The sequence below is a fragment of the Mustela nigripes genome, chromosome 14, assembly GCF_022355385.1.
Source record: "Mustela nigripes isolate SB6536 chromosome 14, MUSNIG.SB6536, whole genome shotgun sequence".
NCBI lineage: Eukaryota > Metazoa > Chordata > Mammalia > Carnivora > Mustelidae > Mustela > Mustela nigripes.
The window spans coordinates 41,158,215-41,183,633 of NC_081570.1; the positions used below are offsets into that span (position 1 = coordinate 41,158,215).

General features: G+C 38.4%; 2 protein-coding genes across 8 annotated transcripts in view; one reads left to right on the top strand and one right to left on the bottom strand.

Moving 5' to 3' along the window:
• OSBPL9 (oxysterol binding protein like 9) overlaps nucleotides 1–25,419 on the top strand; it is a 168,419-nt gene that overhangs the window by 142,213 nt on the left and 787 nt on the right. For 6 of the 7 annotated variants that reach the window (XM_059374718.1, XM_059374720.1, XM_059374715.1 and 3 more), the window contains 14 exons: nucleotides 181–285; nucleotides 5,624–5,783; nucleotides 9,514–9,626; nucleotides 9,919–10,037; nucleotides 15,364–15,449; nucleotides 16,626–16,797; nucleotides 18,055–18,139; nucleotides 18,930–19,040; nucleotides 19,312–19,375; nucleotides 19,496–19,636; nucleotides 20,965–21,043; nucleotides 21,898–21,989; nucleotides 23,326–23,461; nucleotides 23,737–24,444. In XM_059374718.1, the coding sequence (XP_059230701.1) occupies nucleotides 181–285; nucleotides 5,624–5,783; nucleotides 9,514–9,626; nucleotides 9,919–10,037; nucleotides 15,364–15,449; nucleotides 16,626–16,797; nucleotides 18,055–18,139; nucleotides 18,930–19,040; nucleotides 19,312–19,375; nucleotides 19,496–19,636; nucleotides 20,965–21,043; nucleotides 21,898–21,989; nucleotides 23,326–23,461; nucleotides 23,737–23,811 (1,538 nt within the window). In that variant the 3' untranslated portion in view covers nucleotides 23,812–24,444. Of the gene's footprint in view, nucleotides 1–180; nucleotides 286–5,623; nucleotides 5,784–9,513; nucleotides 9,627–9,918; nucleotides 10,038–15,363; nucleotides 15,450–16,625; nucleotides 16,798–18,054; nucleotides 18,140–18,929; nucleotides 19,041–19,311; nucleotides 19,376–19,495; nucleotides 19,637–20,964; nucleotides 21,044–21,897; nucleotides 21,990–23,325; nucleotides 23,462–23,736; nucleotides 24,445–25,419 lie in introns of those variants that run through there. The other variant, XM_059374716.1, reaches the window with a different exon arrangement.
• The window catches only part of NRDC (nardilysin convertase), a 106,317-nt gene continuing 105,644 nt past the window's right edge, over nucleotides 24,747–25,419 (bottom strand). The window contains exon 31 of the mRNA XM_059374714.1: nucleotides 24,747–25,343. Within this exon, the coding sequence (XP_059230697.1) occupies nucleotides 25,146–25,343 (198 nt within the window). The 3' untranslated portion in view covers nucleotides 24,747–25,145. The remainder of the gene's footprint in view (nucleotides 25,344–25,419) is intronic.

Consider the following 25,419-nt stretch of genomic DNA (forward strand, 5'->3'; position numbering starts at 1 on the left):
ATCACCATTGAGTTTAAAGGGGAGAGAAGATCCGGAAGAGGGAGCAGCATGGAACTTGACTTAATGGAAGACAGTTTCAAAAATTACTGATATTTAGGATTTTAAATTCCACACAGTTGCAGTTAACACAGTTGTATTGGGCTTTTTTTCTAACTTATTTCATATGTTCAAATCTTCTAGAACCTTCTCAGCTATGTAAGTCAGAACAGCGTCCATCTTCGCTACCTGTTGGACCTGTATTAACTACCTTGGGACATCATCAGACTCCAACACCAAATAGTACAGGTACAAATTTATATAATTTCTTTAATTCTCATAACTCCCTATTAACATTTAAGGTTTGTGTTTGATTGCTGATGGGAAAAATGGTGAAATGTGTTACATATTTGTGTTGGAGGTACAATTTTACCATCATTCTATACATGAAGTGGTTAACTTTGTGATAGAACCAGAAGCTTGAGTAGTAATTGCCTTTCTTTTTTTTTTTTCTGGAAGATTTTATTTATTTGTTTTGACACAGAGTTGGGGGAGAGCAAGTTGTGCAACAAGCAAGGCACCAGCGGGCAGAGGGAGAAGGAGGCGCCCTGCTGAGCAAGGAGCCTGATATGGGGCTGATCCCAGGACTTTGGGATCACAACCCAAGCCGAAGGCTGTTGCTTAACTGACTGAGCCACCCTGGTGCCCCAGAATTCTATTCTATTCTATTCTATTCTATTTATTTATTTATTTATTATTTATTTATGATGTTACATTAGTTTCAGGTGACACCTTAGTGATTTGACAAGTTTATACATTATGCTATGTTCCCCCAAGTGTGTAGCTACCATCTGTCCTGTTAATCGCTGTCATTGACTATATTCCCTATGCTGTGCCTGTTACTCCTATGACTTATTAATTCCGTAACTGGAATCCTGTATTCCCCTCTCCCCTTCATCCATTTTGCTCAACCCGCCACCCCTCTCCTGTCTGGCAACCGTCATTTTATTATCTGTATTACAGGCCTGATTCTGCTTTTTGTTTGTTTGTTTGTGGAGGTTTTTGTTTTGTTATGTTTTTAAATCATAAGTGGAGTCATGTGGTATTTGTCTTTCTCAGTTGGGCTTATTTCATTTAGCATATTATACCCTCTAGGTTCATCCATGGTGTCTCAAATGGCACATTCTCATCCTTTTTATGGCTGTGTAATATTCCTCTGTGTGGGGGCGCCTGGGTGGCTCAGTGGGTTAAAGCCTCTGCCTTCAGCTCAGGTCATGATCCCAGGGTCCTGGGATAGAGCCCCACATCGGGCTCTCCGCTCAGCGGGGAGCCTGCTTCCTCCTCTCTCTCTCTGCCTGCCTCTCTGCCTACTTGTGATCTCTGTCTGCAAAATAAATAAATAAAATCTAAAAAAAAAAAAAATATATTCCTCTGTGTGTGTGTCTTTGTGTGTGTGTACACCACATTTCCTTTCATTATTCACCTGTTAATGGGTATGCTTCTATATCTTGGCTGTTGTAAATCAAGCTGCAGTAAGCATAGAGGTGTGTGTATCTTTCTGAATTAGTGTTTCTTTTCTTTTCTTTTTTCTTTTTTGTAAAATTTTGTTTATTTGCCAGAGATAGAGAGAGAGAGTACACACAAGCAGGCAGAGAGGCAGGCAGAGGCAGCTAGAGAAGCAGGCTCCCTGCCGAGCAAGGAGCCCAATGCGGGACTCGATCCCAGGACCTTGGGATCATGACTTGAGCCGAAGGCAGCAGCCCAACCAACTGAGCCACCAAGGTGTCCCCTGAATTAGTGTTTCGAACACTTGTTATTTCCTGTCATTTTGACTTTAGCCATTCTGTCTGGTGTAAGGTGATATCATTGTGGTTTTGATTTGCATTTTGATGATTCATGACATTGAGCACCTCTTCATCTGTCTGTTGGAAAACGTTTATTCAGTCCTCTGGCCCCCTCCCCTTTCTTTCTCTGCCCATTTTTAAAACAGATTTTTTTGGGGGGCGGTATTGAGTTGTAGAAGTTCTTTGTATATTATGAATATTAAGCCTTCATTGGACATATCATTTGCAGATATCTTCTCTCATTCACTGAGGTGTCCTTTATTGTTTTGTTGATAGCTTCCTTGCTGTGGAAAAGCTTTTGATTTTTATGTAATCCCTATTGTTTATTTTTGCCTTTGTTTGCCTTGCCTCAGAGAGATGCATCTGGAAAAACATGCTATAGCCGATGTCAGAGAAATTCCTGCCTGTGCTCTTTTCTAGGATTTTTTTGGTTTCAAGTCTCACATTGAGATCTTTAATCCATTTTTGAGTGTATAGTGTTAGAAAGTTTTAGTTTCATCTTTTACCTGCAGCTGTCCAGCCTTCCTAGCACCATTTATTGGAGAGACTGTCTTTTCCCCATTGTATAATCTTGCTTCCTTTGTCACAGGTTAAGTGTTCTTGCCTTCTTTGTCATGGATTGACCGTATAATCATGGATTTACTTTGGGGGGTATCTGTTCTGTGCCACTGATATGTGTGTCTTTATGGCTATACCATACATACTGTTTTGATCATCACAGTTTTGTAGTATATTTCGAAATCTGGTGTTGTAATACTTCCACTTTATTCTTCTTTCTCAGGACTACTTTGGATATTGGGGGTTTTCTGTGGTTCTGTACAAATTTTAGTACTATTTGTTCTAGTTCTGTGAAAATATATTTTGTATTCTTCTTGTTGTTTTAACCTGAATGACATCATGTGTTTCTGTGACTTACTCTTTTCATTTAACAGAGAACATTTAGAGAGCTTTCTGTGTTTATACTGTTAGGTCTGCAGTGTTCTTTATATGGCTGCCTGAGCACATACTACCTGTTTTTCTGTTAATGGACATTTATGTTGTTTCCAGGATTTTCCTGTTACAAACAGTACTTAGTGAATATCCTTGTACAAGCACTTTTGGCACATATATTTTTTTAAGGTTAAATGTATTATTCTTTCACATTTTTGTTATTTTATAAGCAAAAAAAGATACTTCATTTTAACATGTATTCTCTTTATTTAGACTATGGCCTTTATTTTTTCCTGTAATTTACAGGCATACTATCAGTGTTAGTATTAGATTAATTTCTTGTTTGAAAACTAATTAGTTTTATGTTGAGATCAACTCAAAGGAAAACTTCATGCTTTTGTCCCTGTTATGCCTTGAGGAAGTAGGAGGTGAGCCCCTGTTTGTTGCTCCACAGATTTCTTTCCTAGACAGGACTTTCCTCCTGTCTTGTAATAATGAAAATTACCTTGTGACTTTAGCCCATTTTGAAATTTGAATTAGTAAAGATGCTGATACTGTTACTTTGTTCTTTAATATTTAATAGCTTGGGCCGCTGTCTTCTGAATTTGAAAGAAAGCAAAAATAGCTCTTACTTGAAGTTCTTGGGAAAATACAAGTAATTTGAATAATGAGCTTGAAATGTTTGGCTGACTTTTTCCCTGTATTTCATTACTTGTATCACCTTTTGTTCATTTTAAAAATAGTACCTGTGTTTTCTTTATTGTTTTGTTTTGTTTTAATATAAAAGGATACTCTAGGAGACCTGAGTGACTCAGTCAGTTAAGCATCGGACTCTTGATTTCGGCTCAGGTCATGATCTCAGGGTCTTGAGACAGAGCCCTGTCTCAGGCACATTTGGTTGGTATGGGGCCTACTTAAGATTCTCACTCTCCCTGGGGCTCCTGGGTGGCTCAGTCTGGGATCGAGCCCCATGTCAGGATCCCTGCTCAGCAGAGAGCCTGCTTCTCACCTGCGGCTCTGCTTACTTGTGCTCTCTCTGTCAAATAAATAAATAATATAAATAAATAAATAAAGATTCTCACTCTCCCTGTATTTGGATACTCCCAAAGTATCCAAAGGATACTTTGATTTCTCTTCAGATTATATAAAATCTTCCACATTTTTACTGAAGAAAGGATTATGTCAGTTTGGAAACAGCCAGAATTGTCTGTTTAGAGCTACATAAAATCAGTTACAAACTTTGAAAAAGTGGGTATTTTTCCTGTGTACATTTAGGATAATTATAATAAGTAATTTAGGATATAATTATTTCAGAAGATAACTTTTAAAATACAGCATTTTTGCATAGGTATATTTAAAGGACTTTTGAAATGAAATCAACATGTGATTTATTTCTTGCTTTTTTCCAACCTGATTTCTTCTCCTTTCCTTAACTCTCTTTCTGATACAAAAAAGAAACAAGGTAACAACTGAGGAAAAAAAAATAATATTGTTTGTTCTCATAAGGAAAACTCAGTTTTTGTGTTTGTTGGTTTTTTTGTTTTGTTTTGTTTTGTTTTAAGTTCCCAAACTCATTTTCTTCTTGGACGCATTTTTAATTGTGTGATCACCTGGAGTGTTTGCATGTTTCTTAATCATTTTTAATTCCTGGGTGGTTTGGGGGCTTTATTATTATTATTGCCTGTTTCAGTAAGAGAAAGTCTCTTTCCAGTTTTACTGCCAGTATTGCAGGGGGCGGGGAATTTAAAGTTATTTGCTAAGATGAACTATTTTTGCAATTTCCACAGTAAGATTACCTTTTTTGGTGCAAACTTTTTCTGTTAATGTTTTTAAAGTATCTTTGTGAACATGGCAACTAAGTGTGGCAGTGGATGTGCTTTTTCTCTGTTAACGCAAGAATGGGCTAACAATCCGTGGGTGACTATGGATTCATTTTTGTTGCTGCTGTTTCTCAACTTCTATAACTGTGGCCTTGGTTTTTAGATTACTAGTATTGACTTAATTAAATTTAATCTCTGTCAAGCATCTATAGCAGATGGGCATAAATTGCCAAGAGCCTGTAGATGCTCTATAAACACTTGTTGAATTAATCTCAGTAGTCCTCCATGGTTTGATACTTTTATTGTTTGTTACTAGACAGTGAATCATGATCACAGAGATTAGATAGTAGTCTTTCTGTGGATCTCTGGTAATTTCCGTTTCCTTAGACTGCTTAGGTATAGAAAGATGTTTTTTCTAGTCCTTTCCTTTTAAACATTCTTCCCATAGTAGACCTCTGTTTTTCTTTGCCCCTGAGCCCCAGGCATCTGACTTTGACGTAGGTAGAAAAGAAGTAAGGAGTTTGGATGTTGAGTGCTAGGGCTGTTGTGTGGTGCTTTTGTGTTTTCATGTAACTGTCAAAAACATAATGACTAATGTGAATGTGATATCCTGGACAATATTTTAACTTTCATGTGGTCTTTGGTATTCTTTCCATTATGCATTCTCATTGTGTCCCTGCTGTGTTTTTAAAATATCTGATTCTGTAGTATAAAATAGGAGGCCTGGCTCTCCATTGGCATTGTATCTGTTGTGGGGCTTCAGACCCCAGAACTCACACTGAATTACAAATGAAAGAGCTCCCTTTCTAATTATGGATATTTATAAATGGGAAGATAGCAGTTTTTCATTTAAAAGTCTATGTCCCATTCTATTACGTGATTTGCCTTTTTCTTTGGCTAGGTTAAGTGTTGATTTTCTTTACAGAGAGTGTAAGGACTTCTACCAACTTAACTTTTCTTGATTTTAGAAAAGTCTGTTTTGACTCCATCTCCCTAATTTTTTTCCTCTATTACCAACATTGTCTCCTAATTTAAAATGTTTTTACTTCCTAGGCAGTGGGCACTCACCACCTAGTAGCAGTTTGACTTCTCCAAGCCATGTCAACTTGTCTCCAAATACTGTCCCCGAGTTCTCTTATTCTAGCAGTGAAGATGAATTCTATGATGCTGATGAATTCCATCAAAGTGGCTCATCCCCAAAGCGCTTAATAGAGTAAGTAATTGAGCTATGTATTTAAATGACTCTTGATTTTAAAAATTAATTATATTTTGAGACTGGTAGAATTGACAGACTCCCTTATAATAAAGCTGCTTTTCTGATTGGCTTATTGAGCAAAGCCAGTTCTGTGACTTTTGACTTAATTCAAATACTTTTGACTTAATTCAAGTGGAATAAATTAGCATCAGCTAAAGTAATATGCCAGTATTGTTAATTGAACTCCTGACATTATTTCCATAGCGCCGACATTAGGAGAGGGTCAGATGAGATTGAGAAAGCTAGAAAGAAACCATTGTTAGCAGTTGGCTAGTAGGAATTAGCTTTAATTTGGGGGGGGAAAGAATTTTTTTTTTTTTTTTTAATGATAGTGGGGTTAAAAGGAAATAAGCATTTGGAAGAAAATTCTGATAAAACTTACTATTGATTTTTGATGTTTCCAAGCAAGTTTTCTTTAAACAGAATCAAGAATATCATCTTATATCAAACATTAGGTGTTATGCTAAACAGAGTACAATTGAATATCAAAACAGATTCATCTCTCCTCCAGAAGCATAAAACCATATTCAGGAAAGCTTATAGTATCTGAGTCTGGCCCCAGTTTCAAAGGGTTCTCCTGAAATTTTTATGAAATAGGAAATAAATTTAAAAATACTTAGTTGTTGTACATGTAATAGGCATGTCTGCAGAGTCACTGGTAGGCTCATGGGCTTTTCTGTTTTCTCCTTATAAGCTTCCTTCTCTGTTCTCTCCTGGTACCCATCCCATGACAAATACACAATTGATGAACCTCCCATTTGAAGGGGCCCAGAGTTAAATTCTGTGTCCAGCTAACCACTGAATTCCTTTCCTCCCTCAATTTTATGCTCTCCTTGTATGCCCTAATCTGGATTCCCAAACTGGTAGGGATTGCAAATGTTTTATTTGACCAGCAGAGTGTTTGTTCACTTTTGGGGGGTGGTGTTTTGTTTTATTTTTTATTTTTTTAAAGATTTTATTTATTCATTTGTCTGAGAGAGGGAGAGAGTACAAGCAGGGGAGTAACAGGCAGAGGGAAAAGCAGGCTCCCTGCTGAGCGAGGAGCGGGTGTGGGACTCAATCCCAGGACCATGGATCATGGCCTGAGCCAGAGGCAGACACTCAACTGAGTGAGCTACAGAGCCTTAAATCCCTTCAAATTGAATATGTTGCTCCAGGTCTGTATTCCTTATAATCTAGCCTAGTTCACAGTATTTATGGTCTCTGCCTGATCTTGATAGGCATTGAGCCTGTGACACCTGCTGGTTATCAGCTGCTACTACTTGTTTTTTTACTCTGGCATCAAGTTTCTATCTACTGTTTTTCGGTCTCTGAAGGAAGAGACGTGAAAGTGTTTTACATTGCTTACTTTCTAAAGACCCGCAGTACTGATAGTTTCTATGTGAACTAAGTCACTGAACGGTATGGTTGCACACAATTATAAACTAGATGGAAGTCCACATTGGAAAGAACCTGTGCTTTGGAGCCAGACGTGCCTTTGAAATGGCTCCACTGCTTAACAGCTGTGTGATCTCAAGCTGGTCACTGAACCTCTGAGCTGAGCATCCATGTATGAGGAGAATAATCATATCTATCTTATACAGTTGTTATGGAGGTTAAAGTGTTACGGAGATAAAGACACAGCGTTTGGCACATCCCTTAGTACTCAGTAAGACTTTGGATTCTGTTATAATTCAGTTCAGCCTTCACATTTTTTGGTTTAGTTTATGATATTATGATTACATACTATACAAATTAGTCCACTGCAGATAAGCCTTGTATGCGTATCATTTTTATCAATGTTGCTGTTATTTTTTAACTGCATTCTTTCAGTTCTTTTCCTGATTGAGGTAAATTATGAAATGGATAAATGAGAATTTATCACCTTTTTTATTTTGAGCTCTATTGAGCATTTCATTTGCCCCAAACATGGTTTCTAACCTGAGTACAAAAGAAAAGCACAGCATAGATCTGACCTACCTTCAGAATTGCATCTAAAATAAGATACATATTTTAAAGAATTTGGGGGTTTTGGTGAATGGATTTAAAAGATTGACTCTATTTTGATGATATACCAAAGAGCCACAAAACATGCACCTCTTTTATTTAATGATAATTTGATCTCTCTTACTATTGGCTTTCAAAACTGGTGAGGTAGATATTAGTTATAGTACCTTATGATGTATACTACTAAATTATCAAAGAAGCAATATTTAGTTACCTAAGGATTTTTGAAAAATAGATAAAAGAAGGTTAGTAACCAGGACAAACTATGTTTAAATTAGAGTACATATTGATCTAATATTTTAATATTAGAATGTTCTAGTATTTTAATGTTCTAATATATGTGGAAAACTATTCTCTACGATACTACAGTGGAGGATTTGGCAAAGTTCATAGAATGTCCACCACTGAGAATGAACCTTAATGTAAACTGTGGACTTTGAGTCAGAGAATGATGTGCCGCTGTAGGTTCATGAGTTGTTACTAGTGTACCACTTTGGTGCAGAATGGTGATGATATGGGAGAGATGTACATGTATGGGGGAAAAGGGACATGGGCATTCTGTACTTCCTACTTAGTTTTGCTGTGAAAAACTCTAAAAAAAACCAACCAGAATTTATTATTAAATAAAAAATCAAGAGAAGGTAAGTAATTAGGGCAAAGTGTGTTTAAATTAGAATATATAATAGGCTTTACATCCATAAATTTTTCACAAAAACTGGTTATATGTGTACTGTTTTATAAATAATAATCTGCAGTGTAAAAAATTCGGCTTTCTTTTTACTCTTAAGTAAACTGTATGCCTTTGATTATTAATATACAAGTAATCCTGGGTGAGTTACGATTACAGGTACAATAAGAGAGGAAGCTTTTTTTAAACCTATTAATTAGCTCATAATTTCAGTTATCATAAATTTACTTTTTAAAAAATACCATGCTTTTTTATTTTGTAATTTCAAATACAGTTTTTAAATGACTGGGAAGAACATTAAATACCATTGTGGGCTTTTATCAAAGGATCTCAAAAATATAGACACAACATCTTTTAAGACTTAAGTAATAGACTTACCAATTTTTCAGGTTCTAGAAATTGTTGCAGAGAAGTAATATGTAATTTTATGCAAAGTAATGTGAAAAGAAAATGAACTCTAGTTTTAAACTTAGTTGCAGAAGCAAAACTCTTACTAATTTTTTTTTAAGATTTTATTTATTTATTTGACAGAGATCACAAGTAGGCAGAGAGTCAGGCAGAGAGAGAGGAAGGGAAGCAGGCTTCTTCCCACTGAGCAGAGAGCCGGATGTGGGGCTCAATTCCAGGACCCTGGGATCATGACCTGAGCTGAAGGCAGTGGCTTTAAACCACTGAGCCACCCAGGGCCTCTCTTACTAATTTTTGACCTTTCAGCATGGCTTGGCTGAACACACACTATGTAAAAAAAAGCACAAGACAAGAAACAGTCATCACACTTTACAGTTTACAGTCTCAGAATGAAGGTGACAGGGAGTTGGAAAGTGTGTGTGTGTGTGTGTGTGTGTGTGTAACCAGCTCACTGTAAGTCTAGCTTGTTTCTGTCATCTGTCTGCCTATATTGGTTTCAGATAGCTTTATAGGTTAATGTCTTACTAGGACTGAATTGCTTTCTTAAAAGGCTTAAGAAGATAATTACTGCTTTTTTTTTTTTTTTTTTTTTTTTTTTTTTTAAAGTTCCTCTGGATCTGCCTCCGTCTTGACACATAGCAGTTCAGGAAATAGTCTTAAGCGCCCAGATACCACAGAGTCACTTAATTCTTCCATGTCCAATGGAACAAGTGATGCTGGTAAGTGACCTTGGAGAATTTAACTTTTTTTTTTTTTTTAAGATTTTATTTATTTACTTGACACAGAGAAATGTGGGGGGAGTGGGAGAAGGAGAAGCAGTCTTCCTGCTGAGCAGGGAGCCCGATGAGGGGCTCAATCCCAGGCAGACACGTAACTGACCGAGCCACTGGGTGCCCCAAATTTAACTCTTCCTCTTAAAAACATTTTTTTGAAAAAAAGATTTGTAGCACTGGTAGCATCCACATGTTGGCCCAGTTTAATACCAGTCTAAGCAGATCTGTTTTATTTTAGACCTTTTCGACTCACATGATGATAGAGATGATGAAGGGGAGGCAGGGTCGGTGGAAGAGCACAAAAGCGTTATCATGCATCTCTTGTCACAGGTTAGGCTTGGAATGGATCTTACTAAGGTAAGAATTAAATTTGGCATTTGCTCTAAGTCTTAACATGTTTGTGTGGATTCTCAGTGATTGTTCAGTGAATGTGGCTTGTAAATGTAGCATAATGACATAGCCTCTGTTACAGTTGTGGTTTAATATAATGTAGATGAATAAGCAGAATTTTTATAAATGGATAAAATATGTAAACTAGAATTCATAGAAATATAGTATATGTGGATAATATGAATTAGATTTGGGTTTTCTTGGGGGCAAACAAGGAATAATGTTGCGTTTGATTAGTAGTTATGGATAAAACCTTAAGCAGTACAGTGTGCCCAGAATCAAAACGAACAGAGTTCTGAAATCTTGGGCTTAGAGGACCTGTGTTCGCATCCTGTGTTTGCAAGCCATGTAACCTTGAGCAGTCCCTTCCTCTGTGATCACAGGGTTGTTAAGGATTAGAACAGGTCATAAATGAGAAATGGTATGACACACAATGAGCCACACAATGAATTTGAATTTGAATTTAAACTTAGTTCTCTAAAAAGAATTGCCCTGTTAAGTTAGGAGACTAGAATATATGGGTGCCTATTATATATCTCACCACTGTGCTGGAAACCTTATCCTTGTACTTAATTCTCACAGCTCTGCAGAGGTGTTACTGTTAAGATTTTATGGATGAGAAAACTAAAACTCATAGAGGCTGAGTAACTTGGCTGAGTCCTAATAACTGGCAAAACTGAGATTCTAATATGGTCTGTGATCTCAAAATCCAATCTTTTTACTGCCGTGTCTCATCTTAAAGACATGAGCTGCAGTAATTTTCATCTTGGTTAGATTATTATTCTGTCTGGCTTTAGAAAGTTAATAAAATTTAGGAGTCTCACTTTTGTTACTACCAAATCAAATACAGTGCTAGATAGTCTTTGACACCAGTCAGCTTTATTTTGGCTTTGGATTTAGAGGGCTATTGAGGAAAAAAAAAAAAAACTAATCCATAATACTTTCTAATAAGTGTCTATAATCAAACCCTTTACCTCAAATCTAAGTGAGAACAGAAACACAAGACTAGCATTTATTTGTGGAATCCAGCAAATTGGGCAGGAATGTTCTGGGTTTGTCCCAGAACTTTTAGAGTGATCATTATATTGCATTTACTAGAGCAGAATTATTACTTCAGATTTGTAAGTTAGAGCTTAATTTTAGATGTTGACATCTAAATATTTCTGTTCTGTATCTTCCACCATGGTCGGCTTTGGTCTTTAGTAATAGAAGACTCATCAGAAGATAATTTGAACAATACCAGGTTTATTAGCTCATACAATGAGAAGGCTAGAAGTAAAGTAGTTGTGGGACTGATTAATTCAATCAGTTGTGTGTTAGAAAGAAACTCTGTTCTTCCATATTGACTTTCACATTCAGGCTTGTCTCCTTGTCATTTCAAAATGGGTGTCACACTTCTAGTCATGCCATCCTTGGGCAAATAATGTCAAGAGGCAGAAAAATAATTTCTTTTCATGGATTTTTTTGTTGTTGTTAGGGAAGGATGGTCTTCTCCTGAAGTGGCCCCTCAGACTTCCTTTTTTTTTTCTTTTTGACAGAGTTCATAAGTAGGCAGAGCAGCAAGTGGGGGTGAGGGGGAGGGAAGCAGGCTCCCCGCTAAGCAGAGAGCCCAACGCGGGGCTTGATTCCAGAACCCTGAGACCATGACCTGAGCGAAGGCAGAGGCTCTGCCCACTGAGCCACGCAGGCACCCAGACTTCCCCTTTTTTTTTTTTTTTTTTAAGATTTTATTTATTTATTTGACAGAGAGCACAAGCAAACACTTAACCAACTAAGCTACACAGGCCTCCAGGCCGCTCAGACTTTCAATTGAATCTCGTTGGCCAGAGCTATGTGTGTGCCCACACCTGAGCCAGTCACTAGCAAGGGAGGTTAAATGATATAGATTAATCACATTCACCCCATGAGATCTGTGACCCACACGGCTACCTAGAGCCTGAACCTAAACTGAATCAGAATTCTGTTAACTAAGGATGAAGCAGGGATGTGCATAGGCAACCAAAAGTGCCTGCAATACTCAGTTTTGTAAATCGTGCCTCTCATAATTTTCTCTGCGAGATAATCTATATTTGGTCCATAGCCACTATAAGCTTCTTATATTATGAAAGATATAATAATTTTTTTTACCAAAAATGTTAAAAACTAGCTATTTTAGAAATCTTTACTGGCACAAAAGGCTGTGATTGCCAACAGATTCTGAAATCTTGATGCCTTTATGCATTCCAGAGTATTACAACAATACAATAAATTTTTTATGTTCACTGTATAAGTACATCATTAGTTTTTGATGTAGTGTTCAATGATTCATTAGTTGATATAACACCCAGTGCTCATCACAACACGTGTCCTCCTTAATACCTATCACTTGGTTGCCCCATCCCCTCCACCCCTCTTCTGTAATCCTCAGTTTGTTTCCCAGAGTCCAGAGCCTCTCATGGTCTGTCTCTCTCTCTCATTTTTTCCCAGTGAATTTTTCCTCCCTTCCCCTAAGGTCCTCTGTTCTTTTATGTTCCACATTTAAGTTGAAGCCATATGACAGTTGTCTTTCTCTGCTTGACAATGCCATACATTTTTATCTCATTCTCCTATTTATAAAATGTATCTTCTTACCTCAGATACTTTTTATTTTCCCAAGCACTTTGTAGTGTTTGGAAGTACTATAAAGTCTTGTCCCATTTACCTCACTTGGTCTTCAAAGTAGTTTTTTTTTTTTCTTTCTTCAAAGTAGTTCTAAGATATAAGCAGGGCATGGGATTATCCTCCTTTTACACAAACTTAGGGATGTCGAGTTCGTTTCCAGGGCCTCCTTACATGAAGTGGCAGCAAAGTAAGTACTTGAACCCAGGTCAAAGACAATCTAGCCCTGTTCCATTTACTTGATGTGATGGCTGGTATCAGTGTAGTAGTAAAAACATTGAAGGTGATCTGGTGAACGGAGTTCTCAGGAAAATTTCTTAAGTAGGGAGGAAAAAAATCTTTTTATTACATATCAAATTTTGGTTTTTGGTCATTTCTTCTTTTTGAAATGCCTGCTCAGTTCTTTTGTCCATTTTTCTGCTGGTAATAGTAATCTTTATCTTTTCTTTTAAGAGCTCTTTATATTTACAATTATTTACTTCTGGGGTGCATCACTGGCTGAGTCATTTCAGCATCCAACTCTTGATTTTGGCCAGCTCAGTATCTCAGGTCATGAGATATCAAAGGATATCTGTGCCGTGGGTGGAACCTGCTTAGACTCTCTCTTTCCCTCTCAAAAAAAAGAAAGAAAGAAAGAAAGTATCCGTTTTGTTATTCAGCATTCTTTCTTGGCATTTTTAATTTCTCTGTTGAAGAGTTCTAAGTTCATTGCACCAAGTCAGCAGGTAAGCTTACCTACCAGTCTAACCATATTAGATTATGAACATACATAGGAAGGAAACATACATAGGAAACAGTTTACTTAAAATGTAAACTCTGGAGTCTTATTATAAACATTCTAAATGTTAGAGCCACAGTGTCCTTTTCTAAGCTATGTTCCTTCGATCAGTCTCTTAGGTAGTCTTTATATACCCAGCCACAGCGGTCCACTGGTCATTCCCTGTATAAGTACATCATTAGTTTTTGATTTAGTATTTCCTTTCTCCTCCTTTTTTTCTCCCCCTCCCATGTCCATGTCTTGTTTTTCTGTTTTCTCCTCTGTTATAGCCATACTAAGGCTTTTCTCCAGTGCCACCTCAGTGAATTATTTCCCAGCTCTGCCTTCATTCTGGTCCCCCAGCAGAACATGATCTTTCCCTATCCTGAACTTTCAGGACACTGAACATCTCTTGTATATTTGTCACAATCCATCTAAAGATTTTTTTTTTTTTTAAAGATTTATTTCTTCAGAGAGGGTACGTGCATGCACTGAGCGGGGGGAAGGATAGAAAGGGAGGGAAGGGGGAAGAATCTCATACAGACTCTGTGCTGAGCATGGAACCTGATGCAGGGCTTGATCCCACGACTCTGAGATCATGACCTGAGCCGAAACTAAGGGTTCGGTACTTAACCGACCGAGCCACCCAAGTGCCCCAGTATTCCACCTAAAATTTGATGATGGTATTCTCTCATCCTTACCTTTGCCTTGTCCACAACATTTAACACAGGATCTTGAATATAGTAGATGCACAGTAATTACTAAATTTAAGGAAATTTTTGTTGTCTGTGGTGCTCCGTAATGAATAATTGATAATTTGATAGACATTTCAAAAACTGTTCTTTCCTTTCCTAATGAAATACTTCTCCTTTTAATTGGTTGTTCCTAATCTTTCTCATTCATTCTTTCCATATTCCAGTTTACTGGTTTTTTTCTCCTCTGCCACATTCCTAGGCCCTCAACATTTTTCTTCCTGGGGTCAGCCCCATGGTAGGAAGAAAGTTCAGCTGGATTCCCATCTTTATTCTCTTATTGATTCCTTTAGTGCTCATTTAAAAATCTCTTGCTGTATAATAGTAGTTATGAATGCATGTGTAAGTGTAGTCCTCACATTCTAGGAGATCGTTTATTTGAGAAGACAGTTGCATAAGTAGGTAAATTGCCTAATACAACTAATGATCATAGAGAAGCAGCATTGGAAAGTGCAGAGATTCAGGGCGCCTGGGTGGCTCAGTGGGTTAAGCCACTGCCTTTGGCTCAGGTCATGATCTCGGGGTCCTGGGATCGAGTCCCGCATCGGGCTCTTTGCTCAGCAGGGAGCCTGCTTCCTCCCCTCTCTCTCTCTGCCTGCCTCTCTGCCTACTTGTGATGTCTCTCTGTCAAATAAATAAATTTAAAAAACAAGATAAAAAAAAAAAGAAAGTGCAGAGATTCAGTACAGAATTCACATCAGTCCAGAGCAGTGAAAAAATTTCTCATTTTCTTTGATCTTCATTTTTCTTGACTGTAAAATAGGGATAATAGTTTCTTCTGAACAGGATTGTTGTAAAGGAACATAATGTGTGTAGGCATCAGAGGGTAGCTACTGAGTGTCATTTGTCATTGTTATTCTGATTCAGGAGCTTTAGGGAGATTGCACGAAGAAAGTGACATCTGAATGTTCAAAATCTGTTCTTCGTTTCCCATCTGTTGGGCAGGTTAATGGGCATTTCTGAATCAGAATAGTTTGGGAAGTGGGTATCAGAAGCATGCCTGGGCAGTACATGGTGGGTATACCATGATTGGAATGAGATTTTTGGGATTGGGGGTTTTTGTTTTTGTGTTTTTTAAAACAATTCAGCAATCTGTTTATCTGTAGTGGAATTTGATCCTCAAGGGTCAAATGTTTATGTTTTTCAGGTAGTTCTTCCAACATTCATTCTTGAAAGAAGATCTCTTTTAGAAATGTATGCAGACTTTTTTGCACATCCGGATCTGTTTGTGAGGTATTTGAACACTCTAGTTTCCAATTTTTAGGATGTTACTTGGTAACTTTCTCTTTGTACAGAATAGATGAATTCTTTTTTTCCTTTTACCTTTCAGACATTTCTAGGAAAAGGCATTAAATACTTTGCTTATATCAGATGCCTGTCTGTTTGCTTAGATTATATGGTAGTGATGTTAAGCAGTCAAGTTAGACACTAAAAAAATCTTGAGAGCCCATTAATAGGTAGCCAGTACTTATAAAGCCAAGGCTGGAACATATTTGATCCAGGAATTGGTAATCACTGTTTATACTTCATCACAACAAAATTTAGTTATCTGAATTTAGCAAACCTTTCTGAAGCACCTGGCATTTGCCAGGAAAAAAAAAAAGTCAGTGTCTGCCCTTGAGGAGCTGGTAGTCTAGTGTCCAGATTACAGACTGACTCATAACTTCTAAATATTAGCTTGTAATAGTAGATATGTATGCAAAAGGAAAGTAAAGTTGGCACTGATTTACAGGGAGGTGAGTTCACATTGCTTTTCAGTGGTAGCAGGACATTTTTCCTTAAAGCAGGGTGTTACAATCCATCTTTTCTTATTACATTCCTTGGCCTTAGACTATGGTTTACTGGAACCAGATAGAAATCACTTTGAGGTTTCACAATGGGTGGACACATTGGCTAACACTGGTATACAGTTGACCCTCAAACAGTGTGGGGCTTTGGGGTGCTTACCTCCCATGTAGGCAAAAATAAGTACCTTTGACTCCCCCAAAAACTTTACTAATAGTAGCCTACTGGGAGCCTTGCTGATAACACAAACAGTATTAACATATTTTTGTATGTTACATGTGTTATATGTTGTATTCTTACAATGAAGTAAACTAGAGGAAAAATATTAAAATCATAAGGAAAAATATATTTACAGTACTTTATTTATCAAAAAATAACCACATGTAAGAGGAATCACAGTTTAAACCTGTGTCATTCAGGTTAATTAACTATACATTTATCAGATTCATCAAGCCAAACACTTAAGACTAGTGCGTTTAATCATGTATATTATGTCTCAGTTTTAAAAACTCTCGGTCCTGGGTCCTCTCTCCCTGGTTTATAGTGGACCATGTGAAGGAGTGCAGCATCAGCTTGTGTCCTGTCAGAAAGCAAGACATTAAATTTTGTCTTTCTGCCTTGCAGCATTAGTGACCAGAAGGATGCCAGAGATCGAATGGTTCAGGTTGTGAAATGGTACCTCTCCGCCTTTCATGCAGGAAGGAAAGGATCGGTTGCCAAAAAGCCATACAACCCCATTTTAGGCGAAATCTTTCAGTGTCACTGGACATTGCCAAATGATACTGAAGAGAACACAGTGAGTTCTGAACTGATGTTTTTAGTGATATTGAATTGCATACTGATTTCAAGATTTCATTTTATTTGGGGGCAGATAATAATGGTAAAGATAGTGATCAAAAGATGCACAGCACCCCCAGAAGAACAGAATTGTTGGGTCAACATCCTCTAGATAATAGTGAGCAGGAAAGGAGTGGCATGAAGTGAGATTCAGAGATCATGTCATGCAAGACCTTGTGGGCTGTAATGGTAATTTTGTGGCTTACCAGGATTGCATTTTTGTTTTAAAAAAATCACTGTAATGATTTTGTGCAAAATAAATCAGAAAGGGGCAAAAATAGAAGCAAGACTATAGCTGAGGAAGTTTTGGCATTATTCCAGAAGATTCATTGTTGATTCACGCTATATTGTGGAGGTAGTACTACACAGATAGGCGGGGGAGGTAAAAGAAAGGTGACAGATGAACCCTTCATGTAGGCTTCAGCAGTTCATTGATGCCATTTACAAAAAAGGAAAAAAAGTTAGATTTGGAGAAGGAAAAATCAAGAACTAATTGGAAATATCAAGTGTGAATTACACATACATTTAAGTGGAGTTGTCAAGTAGGGAGTCAGAATTTTTAAGAGTCTGGAGTTAGGGAGAAGTCTAGGATAAAAATGGGGCTTTTAGAGATTTCAGTATATTTAGATGGCATTTAAAGTACTGGAACCAGGTACACTTAGCTAGTAAGACAGCATGCCTGGAGAAGAGTAGATAATGCAGACCTGAGTTCTCAGGGCCCCAACATCTAGAGATTGGTTTGAGGAGGATGTTGAAAAGGGAAGACTCAAGCAAATGTAGAGAGGTCCTAGCACATAGTGCCTGGCACATAATAGCCTCTGAGCAAACCATGAACTCTCCATATCTCTCCCTTTCTGTGTGATTCATTACATGTGGTCCTTACTGAAGACAAGGCAGTATAATGTGTCTGTTCTTACTCATTTGGCAGACTGATAAGTGACTGTCATCTGTGCCATGCCTGGCCCTGGGTTAGGCACTTAATGCTTGCCTTCAAGGAACTGTTGGTCAGGGAGGTCTAGTGAAGGGAGACAGACACAAAACTGTAATTCTAGTAGTGAAATTAAGTGCCATAATAAAAGTTACGTGTAAGGTGGCTTGGACTTGTGGAAGAGGGAATAGTTAACCACCATGGGAGGCGGAGAGACTCTAATTGTTAGATTATCCACAGTGTCACTTCTGTTTCCACGCCAAAAGAAAATGTTATATTTACTTACAGGAGCTAGTTTCAGAAGGACCAGTTCCCTGGGTTTCCAAAAACTGTGTGACGTTTGTGGCTGAACAGGTTTCCCATCATCCACCTAGTAAGTTACAGAGCTTTGCACCATCCATTCTCAAACTGTTTTGTCTAAAGAGGGTCATTAAAAGCCCCAAAGCTGGGGTACCTGGGTGGCTCCATTGGCAGAGCATGCTGCAATTCTTGATCTCAGAGTTGGGCATGGACCTACTTTAAAAAAATAATAAAAAACACAAAAGTTCCATAGCTGAGTTCACTATAGTATGGATTTTATGGCATTTTATCCTTATATCTTCCTAACCTTATGAAGATTGGTTCCTCTTCTTTCTTATGTAAGTGCCAAAGATTCTGTTCCATTGATTAGCTGTGTGTAAAAAGCAGGGATGTGGGAAACTAACTTGTCCTTCTAAAATCACACGTATAATGAGCTGTGCTATAGAGACCTCAGCAATTTTGGGTTTATATAAATGAGATGTAGTTTATACACAGTATGTTCTTGACATAGTGGAGAGAATGCATATCTTTAATGTCTTATTTGCTCAACAATGTTAAGACTGGAAATAGTGGATGGGCCCAGCTTGTGGTGGGGCAAGAACATGGCTTGCTGACTAGAGGATTTTAAGCCTCCAGGATTGCTTCCCTCATGGTTCAGGGAAGTTCCTGGCAGAATGGTCCTATGTTGTGCTTGCATTGGGAGAAACGGTATAAAAGGCAATTAACGTCCTTCCTGGCCTCATTTGAAGCTGTTCTTTGAGGGACACCAGGATTTTCCCCATGAAACCTGTTCTTTCTCCAGGTTGAGTTGGAGAGGGGACTATAGCTATGTAGTGCACTAATTGAAAACAATTTCTGTTCAGTTTCAGCCTTTTATGCTGAGTGCTTTAACAAGAAGATACAATTCAATGCTCATATCTGGACCAAATCAAAATTCCTTGGGATGTCGATTGGGGTGCACAACATAGGGCAGGGTAAGTCTCTGAGCATTGGGTAGACTAGAGTGTTAATAGAATTTTATTGTAATATGTGCTGTGGACCCTTGTCCTGTGAGGGAAAAATGGCACCAGGAAAGCCAGACTGGATGTCATTGTTTGCATATAAGCATGTGTATGGGGGAGGAGAACAGGGGTGGGAGGGTGCAGGATTGATTTTTCCCTAAATTGAATGGAGTATCCTGGAGTATCCAGCATCCAGACGGTAAAGCCTTATGCTCATCAGAGATTCTATCCCTTCTCTTCACAGGCTGTGTCTCGTGTCTAGATTATGATGAACATTATATTCTCACATTCCCCAATGGTTATGGAAGGCAAGTAGAGCTATATCATTTCCTCTGATCAGCTGGCAGCAGAACCTGCTGTTCCTTAAACTACACCCCTCTTTTCTGTCCTCTGAACTGGCAGCCTTACCTGCACTTTTGGTTTTGCAGGTCTATCCTCACAGTGCCCTGGGTGGAACTAGGCGGAGAATGCAACATCAATTGTTCCAAAACTGGCTATAGTGCAAATATCGTCTTCCACACTAAACCTTTCTATGGGGGCAAGAAGCACAGAATTACTGCTGAGATTTTGTAGGTATTTTATTTTTCTGCTTCTCTTCTCTTCTGCTTCTCTGAAATACTTTTCTTTTTTGTCTTGAACTGTAACTTTTATTAAGAGGAATTAACTGTTTCAATGGTTTTGTCTTTGTAAACTTGTTTCACATCCTGTATGTCTCTTCCTGAAATTCCTTATCAGTAGACCTAAAATCTCGGTTTAGAACAGGAAGCATTCACTGTTGGGATTTCCTTCCTAGGAACCTGAGAGGAGTCTTAGCAGATTGCCAGCTAATGCAAATCATAGATTCCTGACTCATTAGACCGTGGGCCAGTCTGTATAGTAGACCCTGTGATTCCCACTGCATTGTCTCCCAAGTCCTCACAGTCCTTTTTTCTTTGCCTTTACTAGGGAAAAACAGTAACCATCACATCTTGGCTTGGTTCCATCTAGGGTCAAATGAAGATAGTTGTGCTGTCTGGGTAACAGTCAGTTGGGTGGATTCAGAATCTGCCTGGAAGAGAAGAATCTGCAGGACTTTGTCTTCCCTAAGAGGCCCTGTAGGAATAGGGTTGCAGATGGAAGAAGATACATGACTGGTTAACCAGCTTTCCGGGGAAATTAATTGGGATGGCATAATTAGCATCCAAAGAAATCTTGAGCAGGAAGGTGCATGAACACATGATGAAGTTTACCTGAAGATCAGTGTAAAATCTAAAAAATTACTGCAGTCAGAGAATATGGGCAGAGCTCAGAGAGCAGCACAGGTCACCACTGGAACTGATGGTGGAAATCAGATGTCCAGAACAAAGGCATGGGTCGGCCTGCTTCTCAGTGTTCCTTGAAGGTAACCAGACCAGCACCAGCAAGTCAAACTGTTTGACCTTAGGACCTCAGGATACCTTGGACCGTTTGAGCTCAGGATCCTTCCTCAGGATGAACAGCCTGGTCTCCAGGTTTACATCCATAAGTGAGACCTTCTCTGACCTTCATTTCAACACTTTTGCCCTTGATCACCACTGCTCACATAAACTCACCATAGCACTTTACCACTCAGAATCTCAGTGGCAGTGCCTCCACAACTAGGCTGTGAACAGCTTGAGAGCAGGGACCATCCCTCATCCTTTGTAGCCCCAGGGTCTCCAGCACAGGGCTCTCTTGCTCACCTCATATCCACTATTCATGGGATGTTGCATTCATTAGCATCTTGTGTAGGGGCCTCATTCTTCCAGTTGGCTCAGGGAAATCCAGTTCCGCTAAGCTGCTTTTACCCAAGACAGTTGCTCTTCCATGTTCTGCTCTGACCAGATTCTTTGGTAGTTTTCAGCTTAAGACTAACAGAAATGTTTCCTTTTCTGTTTAGTTCTCCAAATGATAAGAAGTCTTTTTGCTCAGTTGAAGGGGAATGGAATGGTGTAATGTATGCAAAATATGCAACAGGGGTAAGAACCTATATTCCTATATTTTCCTATATTCTACACTTATTGTAGGCTATATTGTAGACACTTGCCATCCAGAAATTTAAACACCAAGGCCAACTCTAATGCCATCTCTTCAAGGAAATCTTTTCATTCCCCACCTCTTCCCCAGCAATATATTTTATTTTCCCCTTTCCTCTCAGAATACTCAGTGTATGTAAAAAAAAAAAAAAATATATATATATATATAATATACATATAAAATATTTATATATAAATATATATTATTTTATATATGTATAAAATAAAATAATGCTTGGCATATAGCAAATACCCAGTAAGTGACAGCTGTCTTATTAGAACGGGTTGTATGTTTTAAGTGCTAAACTAATTAGTGTTTGTATACACAACTTGACTTTTTATAAGAAACGTATTTACTGCCTGACACCATGGATACAGAAATGAGTAAGATAGTCCTTGACTTCAAGAAACTTGGAAACAGTACCTAATTAAAGTAGGAAGAAGGTGGTATGGGATTAACAGGAGGAGCAAACGAACTGGATTTTGGACTGGGAGAATTTGAAATGTAAGAAGCACTTCAGTGTTTAACATTAGAATTAGTTGTTTATGAATCTAACTTTCCTAAGAGATTAATATTGAGCATGTAGCACATAGCCACATTAAAAACCTCTGTTGACCTCCTACCAAGACTTAGATACACCACTATATTTTAAGCTGAAGGTAGCATATGAAACTCACAGTCTACACATACTATTCCCATGTGGGATTTATTAAATCTGTTAAAGCCTTCTGGGAAGAGCTGACTTTTCCTCCTGGAACAATTTGAACAAATAAAACATCTACCTCTTGTTTTCTAGGAAAATGCAGTTTTTATAGATACCAAGAAGTTGCCTATAATTAAGAAGAAAGTGAGGAAGTTGGAAGATCAGAATGAGTATGAATCCCGCTGGTAAGAGGACTTTGTTAGAGCTCTTGTCGCAGTGCCCTTGCTAATGGCTTAGCAAAGGCAGGGCTGGGTTTTGGAGACACGATAGCAGAACATAAAGAGCACAGACTAATCCTGAATACCTGGGTTCATATGAGCTCCCACTTACTAGCTTTTTAACCATGACTGTCAGCTTGCCTCTCTTTGCCTTCTTTCCTAAAATGGGAGATACCTCAGTTGATGTGAGGACTGAATGAGACAAACACATTGTATATATAATGCTTGGGATATAATAGATATTCACGGTGTGCAGGGTTACCACCATCTTTCTGGTTTATAAGAGAAGGCAGTGAGGTTCCCTATTGAGGTGTGTACAAATACCCTAAGGTCTTTTGTTGCAAAAACTTCAAAAAAAATTTCATCCCTTAGTATTTGAGTATTTAACTCTAAAATGACTTAAAAACCACTAGCCACAATATCACACTTGGAAGAAACAATTCCTTAATACCATCAAAAGATCTAGTTGGTATTCAGATTTTCAGTGGTTTCAGACATACCTTTTTCCTTTCCCATTTGCCACAGTAAAATCAGGATCTCTCAGTGGGATGAGAATCACACACTGAAGTTCTTTGTTTAGCATATTTGGGCATTTCTTAAGTGAAAGAAGAGGATCTTACAAATCATTACCCAGCTATTGTCTCTAACTTGTTAACAGTCTGCGTGGCTGGACTGCCTGCTCGTTATTTGTAAGTGGACATCTGTAGAAATTTGTGCTTTGCTCCTCACCACAGGGGGATCTTAGGCATGGCCACTTCTCTGGTCCTTAAGTGTCTTCCGTTGTAAAGTTACCTAGTTAATCATTTTCCAGGCCTTGAGAAGAAACCACATCTCCTACCTCCATAAGTCTCTGCCGTTCACCTCTTGATTCTTATTCTCTCTGTTCAGACTGTTTCTCCAGATTTCATTATTCAGGGGAGTTTTTCTGAAATGGTATGTCTTTGCCCTTATCGAACGCTTTTTGACTTACAGTAAGGGAAACTCACACCCTAGAGAGGTGAGCTGATAAGCCCCAAAGTTGCATAGCTAGATAGAGGTACAGCCAGAAGTAAAATCCCAAGTTTCAGTTCTGTTTTCTTCTCTGTTGTCTGTACCATATATCCAGCTTTCTGCCCATCCTTTATTTTATTCCTTTGAAACTAGCAGGGGAATCTTCAGGAAATTCAGTCTGTGAACTACTCTTAAAGCCATTTGACTTATACTTGCATTATGCTGAATTGAGTGGGGCTCTAGTCTTTCAGTCTCAAGTTTGCTAATTCCTCTGTCCATCTAATACTCCGTGTCTTGACTTCTTTTCCTTTAGCCTTTGGAAGGATGTCACTTTCAACTTAAAAATCAGAGACATTGATGCAGCAACCGAAGCCAAGCATAGACTTGAAGAAAGACAAAGAGCAGAAGCTCGGGAAAGGAAGGAAAAGGAAATTCAGTGGGAGACAAGGGTAAGCTTGACTGGGGAGCCTGCCCCAACCTACCAGCTGCTACTCCCCCTGTACCCTGTGCTGTAAGTCATTCATTCATTTCAGTGAATGCTGAAGTAGTGTGTAGTATACCTCTTCTCAATAAGCATAGTGACGAACAAGGTGAGCCCTGGTCCCAGCCTGAAACTCACTTCAGTGTAATGAGGGGGAGAAGACCTAAAATAATAAGAAGTTTGATATTATTTGTAGACATACAAAGCAAGTGAATAACTGAATTCTCCCCCTTTCTTTTACAGCTATTTCATGAAGATGGAGAATGTTGGGTTTACGATGAACCATTACTGAAACGTCTTGGTGCTGCCAAGCATTAGGTTGGGAAATGCAAAGTTTACACCTGACGACCAGGGCAATAGGCATAATTAAGCAGCAATCTTCCTTTGGGAGAACCTATTCACTCCCTTCTTATTGCAGTGGTTCCTATCTCAGGGATACTGGACTTTATGATGCAGATGAACAATTAAAGCGAGAAAAGCTTCCCTTTTTTCCTTTTCTGTGGCAGTTACAATTTTGACTTCAGTCCTGAGAAAAACTTCAGGTTTTGAAAACAAGATGTCTGCTTTTTTCCCCAAACCCCATGCTTTCAAAAGCATTTATAAATCCCAATCTTAACCCTTGCACACCTAGTATGGCTGTTAAGATATACATCTGTTCCTAGTTCACATAATCTTAGGTTCTATACACAACACACACACACATATACATACATATATACCTGATGCCAGATTTTTCATAAATATTCCATCCACTGTAAATATTGGTTCCTCTGAGTTGTTTTAGAAACTTAGTGTAATGTATTAAAATCAAGTGTTAGGAAATTTCATGGCCTCACTTATAACAACTTTTGTTTTGGAATTGGACTATTATTAAATTGTATCTAACTCTGGACTATATTTAATTATACTCAGTGCTTCTTAAGGCTTCATAAAGTAATTTTTCCAAATTTTTTTTTATGTGTTTCTTTTATCTGGCAACCTTGAATCCAGGAGCTAAGTAGCTTTACACAAGGACTCTCCTAACATAATGGAGGGGGTCCATCCCTTTTCTCAACCCTCCCTTATATTCTGTGTTCTCTGTTTATCCCCACCATGCTATTCTCCAGAGTTCCTTGAATTCTCATACAGCACACATAGGCCTCCCAACATTTCATCCAAAAATATTTTATTGCCTTAGAGGGTTTAGGAAGAGGGTTTTAGATCCCCACCCCACACTGAGACAAATAAAAAAGAATGCCACAGCAGCAAATGGCTCATTCTGAAGGACATTACAGAACTATCTTTATTTAAAAATACATTAAAAAAAAAGAAACCAAAAACCCACACACATGTATTAGCACCTAGCATTTAGGCACTAAAACATCAGACAGGGCATCTCAAGGTTCTCCATCTGAGAGAACCAAGACAGGCCAGGTCTTCTCAAACTGCTTCTGCAAGTTTTTTGGTAACACTTGGCATACCCTGCTACTTTCTCTCTGCCAGCTGCTATAGTAGTAACCCTTGGTTTGTTAGTCATAATGTGGGAGAAGGAGATATAAATCAAATTCTATGATGGCAGTGCAAAAAATTCAATGGCACTAGTAGTAGTGTAACTTCATAAAATACAAACACGTTTTTAAATACACAATGCTTCAGGCCAACGAGACTGCAGTTTATTTGACTATTTTATGGTAGGGGAGAAGGTTAAGTGTTGATGTGAAAGCCCTGATATCAGTAATGGGGATGGTAGAGTCTACCAGCAGAGGAGAGGATGGCAGGTAGGTTAGCTGCATCACTTCACAAGAAGAGTTTGAATCCTCCCCAGAAGGGGAACCATCTTCTTCTAGCTCATACTTCCCAAATCCAACAACCTGAAAGAAGCCAAAGACTTGAGGTGAGAAACATGCTGACCCGATAGGGGCAAAGACCTATTAGAATCTAGTCCCA